This window comes from Rhincodon typus, chromosome 13 (genome assembly GCF_021869965.1).
Source record: "Rhincodon typus isolate 14 chromosome 13, sRhiTyp1.1, whole genome shotgun sequence".
NCBI lineage: Eukaryota > Metazoa > Chordata > Chondrichthyes > Orectolobiformes > Rhincodontidae > Rhincodon > Rhincodon typus.
This window is the reverse complement of record NC_063344.1, coordinates 17,699,893-17,704,264: the sequence shown is the minus strand read 5'-3', so window position 1 is coordinate 17,704,264 and position 4,372 is coordinate 17,699,893. Positions and strand designations below refer to the sequence as shown.

At 44.5% G+C, this 4,372-nt stretch overlaps 1 protein-coding gene across 1 annotated transcript in view; it reads left to right on the top strand.

Annotated features, from left to right (window-relative positions):
* LOC125484712 (interleukin-1 receptor accessory protein-like) overlaps positions 1-4,372 on the top strand; it is a 131,142-nt gene that overhangs the window by 117,975 nt on the left and 8,795 nt on the right. The window contains exons 2-3 of the mRNA XM_048604536.1: positions 1,517-1,665; positions 3,771-3,914. Coding sequence (XP_048460493.1) covers positions 1,517-1,665; positions 3,771-3,914 — 293 coding nt within the window. The remainder of the gene's footprint in view (positions 1-1,516; positions 1,666-3,770; positions 3,915-4,372) is intronic.

Here is a 4,372-nt window from a genome sequence, read left to right as displayed (position 1 = left end):
TTAACTCAGGTTTTTTATTCAGAAATTCTGAAGAAGGGTCCCAACCCGAAACGTCAGCTTTCCTGCTCCTCTGATGCTGCCTGGCCTGCTGTGTTCCTCCAGCTCAATGCTGTGTTATCATTGATTTACGTTGTTTGAAGTTATGCTCTAGAATGTATTCTTCAATCTTCACACAAGTTCAGGGCTGTTATCCAGGTGACCTTCGAACAACATTCATCAATAGGCTGTATGTGATGGTAAGGCTAAAAAGCAGCAAGCTCTGAGCTGTTCAGGTTACAATCTCCTAGCTGAATACAAGCACATGACTTTTGAGGCAACAGTTACTTCTGTTTCTCCTCATGGACAGTCTATAACCAGAGGACACAGCCTCAATATTAAAGGGCAATTTAAGACTGAGACAAGGAGGAATTTCTTCTGTCAGAGGTGAGTCTGGAACTCCTTGCCATGGCAAACTGTGGGGGTGGAATCCTTGTGTATATTTAAGGCTATGATAGATTCTTAATCAGTAGAGGAATCAAAGGTCACAGGGAAAGGGCAGGAAAGCAGATGTGAAGATTGTCAGATCAGCCATGATCCTATTGAAGAGCAGACTCAAGGAGCTGAATGGCCTACTCCTATTCCTATTTCTTATGGTTTTATAATGGGCACATGGCAGTAATACCATTGTGGGAAGGGAGAAATTGTCCTAATCATTTTGTCTTCAAGATTCTTCCAAGGAAAGCTTCCATCCAGTGCATTTATTTGTATATAAGACCCCTCCTCAGAAACCACGTTCCCGGACACTAAAGAATTATTGACACTTTCCTGTTGCACTGAAAAATAGGAAATATTTAATTGAATATTTATGCAAATACATCTGCGTAGAAACATCAAATTTAGTTCAAATTGAAAAAAGCAATACCATTTTCAGCACAACATTTTTGAATAAAAATAAGATTGCCAGTGATCAAATCGATCAACGCAAATTCTTGTGCAAGATGGTATGTGGGTTGTTAGAGAAATTTCAGCAACTTGCTCCGCACCACCTCCTAGTGGTCAGACTGTGACAAATTGCTGTGTCAACAGACACAAAGTTATAGGAAAGAAAAACAAAGTTGCTGGAGAAGCTCAGCAGGTCTGGCAGCATCTGTGAAGGAAAAAACCGAGTTAATGTTTCGGGTCCAGTGACCCTGAGGAAGGGTCTGCTGAGCTTCTCCAGCAACTTTTTTGTTTTTGTTCCTGATTTACAGCATCTGCAGTTCTTTCGGTTTTGATTTTGTAGGAAAGCTTGAGCAAGACCACATCAAAAGAAAGTTTGTTCTCTGACACATACTGGTTTACAGTTGTGGCTTCAGTAATACTGACAAGTTGATGATTAAACCTCCTCATGCACATGGATCAAAACACACATGCCACTTGTTCAAAACCCAACATTCCTGTGTTGTTTATATTTTATTTGATACAGAGGAAAAGGAAGCAGGTCTGAAGCCCAGACTTGGTAAATACCAGGATACTTAATTCTCACCTCTTGTTGCAGTGAAGAGTTATTGAAGCTCAAGGACAAAGTCATTACAAACACAATAAGCATCAAAATCATGACCTCTAGTGACCTCCAAAGGAACTACACCTGCTTTGGGCAAAACAGCAAAGGCCTGACCAGTGTACAAGTGACTTTAGCCTGGAAAGGTATCCAGCCTTTATTAAAAACATGCTGGGGAACCTTAGCTCTCTACTCGCTTTAATCTGATTCAGTGCCTGCAATATTTCTAGTGTAGTCTTTTTAAGCTCTTTCCACTAAAACAAGATCATGGATTCAAGTTCCATTTCAAGGACATGAGCACATAGTTATAATAATAGAATTCCTACAGTGTGAAAAGGGGCCATTTGGCCCACTGACTCTGCACCAACCCTCTGAAGAGCGTCTTGCCCAGATCCAAGCCCTATCCTATCCCCATAACCCTGCATCTACCATGGCTACACATCCCTGGACTCTAAGGGGCAATTTAACATGGCCAATCCATCTAACCTGCATGTCTTTGGACTGTGGGAGGAACCCCAACCAGACACTGGGAGAATATCTATCTGTATGGAGTCTGCACAGTCACCCAAGGTTGGGGTCCCTGGTGCTGTGGGGTAACCGTGCCAACCACTGAGCTACCATGTTGCCCATAGGTCAGTAGTGATGGAGTGTTGCACTGCCATCTTTCAGGCAGAAGCTGCACCAATATCCTGTCTGCCCCGCTCAGGTAGAGGTAAAAGGTCCGATAACTCTCCTTCCAAGAAAAAAGAAGAGTTGTCCATGGCACCCTGACCCTAATATCACGAAAAGTAGTTATTTGTTCATTTACCGTCTTGCTGAGTGCATATTGGTCAAGGCGTTTTAGACTGTTGACTGCACTTCACACATCCTTTGTTGGCTTTGGAATATCTTGTGATCGACGGGGACTGTTGGGCTCCTGGGGTGAGAAGGTGTTGTTGGATGCAGGGGTGGGTTGAGGTGTTGAATGGGGCGGGGGGGGTTTGGGGGTGTGGGGGTGGGTTGTGGGGAATGTGACGCTGAGGGCCCGAGCATTGAGGGAAGTTTTGTCAGGTCTGGGGGGAGAGAGAGGTCCTGTCCAGTCTGGATTTGGGTTTTGTAAGGTTGTTGGGGGGATCCGTTGAATAGTTACTTGGGATATAGACTCAGGTTTTTAATTGTTGAACTTCTCCTAAGTAACTTCTTTCACTTAATGCAGCAGAGCCCTCTGAATTCTCTGATACTTTGACGTTCCAGGTCTGGGGAATTACCCATCAGAATATTAAATTTCCTGATCAATTGGAGTCTGCCATGTTGGCGATTCCACAGGATCGCTAACTTCATTGAAGAAACGAAGATAGGGAGAAAGGGCATTGGAATGAGAGTCAAGGGAGTGTGAACTGCTCAGTGGAAAAGCAAATACCATGGACTTTGGAAATCTGAAATGGGAGCGGAAAGTACTTAACAGGTCTGGCAGCATCCATGGAGACAGAAACAAAGTTAACATTTCAAGTTGACAAAAAGTCAATCTCTGAAAACAATGAGGAGTTTTGAGAGGTCTGAGTGGAGGCTAGAGGAGTGGTGAGATGGAGGATAGAGTTTAGGAGAATTGATGAGAGATGACAGTGTTAGTGGTCCTAGACAATGAGCTCTAATGTGCAAAGGACCAATTTTAAGTTTATTCAGAGGGCTATTAAGAAGGCAGAAGGAAATTGCTGTCTTTTACCTGGCCTGGCCTACGTCTGACTCCAGACCCACCACAATGTGATTGACCCTGAAAGTATCCCCTAGATAATTAGGGACAGGCAATAAATTCTCACCTAGCCTGCAGTGCCCATATGGTGAATGAATAAAAGTTTGTAATTATAGATTCTATACAGTGTGGAAACAGTCTATTTGGCCCATCGAGTCCATACCAACCTTCTGAAGAGCATCCTACCCAGACCCATCTCCTACCCTATCCCTGCATTTCCCATGGCCAATCCATCCAACCTGCACATTTTTTGACTGTGGGAGGAAACTGGAGCACCCAGACATAGGGAGAATGTGCAGACTCCCCACAGACAGTTTCCAGAGGGCGGAATTGAACCTGGTCCCTGTGCTGTAAGGCAGCAGTGCTAACCACTGAGCCATCATGTCGCCCTATCTTTTTACTGTTTTCCACATTAGGTTTAGTTGAATTATATTAAGATCTTCTGGATGTTCTGGGGGTATTAAAGGTGTTATTTTTGTACTTTTGTTTTCCTTCTAACAACCTTTTATCATTTGTTACCAGCTCCTAATTACGCAGTTGAACTTGGATGTGCCTTTGGAGTTACGCTGTTGATACTGGTCACTTCAGTCGTTGTCTACCACTTTTGGTGGATCGAGATCATATTGCTTTACCGACTGTACTTTGGTGCCGATGAGACAGTGGGAGGTGAGGGAAGCCCGCAGTAGGATGATTGTTGAGCTGTACCTGTGACATGATGTATCTATGTGTCAAGTTCAGAATTCCCATTGAGTGGATCCAGGAAAAATTGGAGTCCCTGGTATCCAACATTCTCCAATGAAGTGATGGCTTTTCATCCGTCAGTTGACACACTGCGGACCATGCAGGCCAAGCAGCATCATAGGAGCAGAAAGGCTGACGTTTCGGGCCTAGACCCTTCATCAGAAATGGGGGAGGGGAAGGGGTTCTGAAATAAATAGGGAGAGAGGGGGAGGCGGATAGAAGATGGATAGAGGAGAAGATAGGTGGAGAGGAGACAGACAGGTCAAAGAGGCGGGGATGGAGCCAGTAAAGGTGAGTGTAGGTGGGGAGTTAGAGAGGGGATAGGTCAGTCCAGGGAGGACGGACAGGTCAAGGGGGCGGGATGAGGTTAGTAGGTAGGAGAT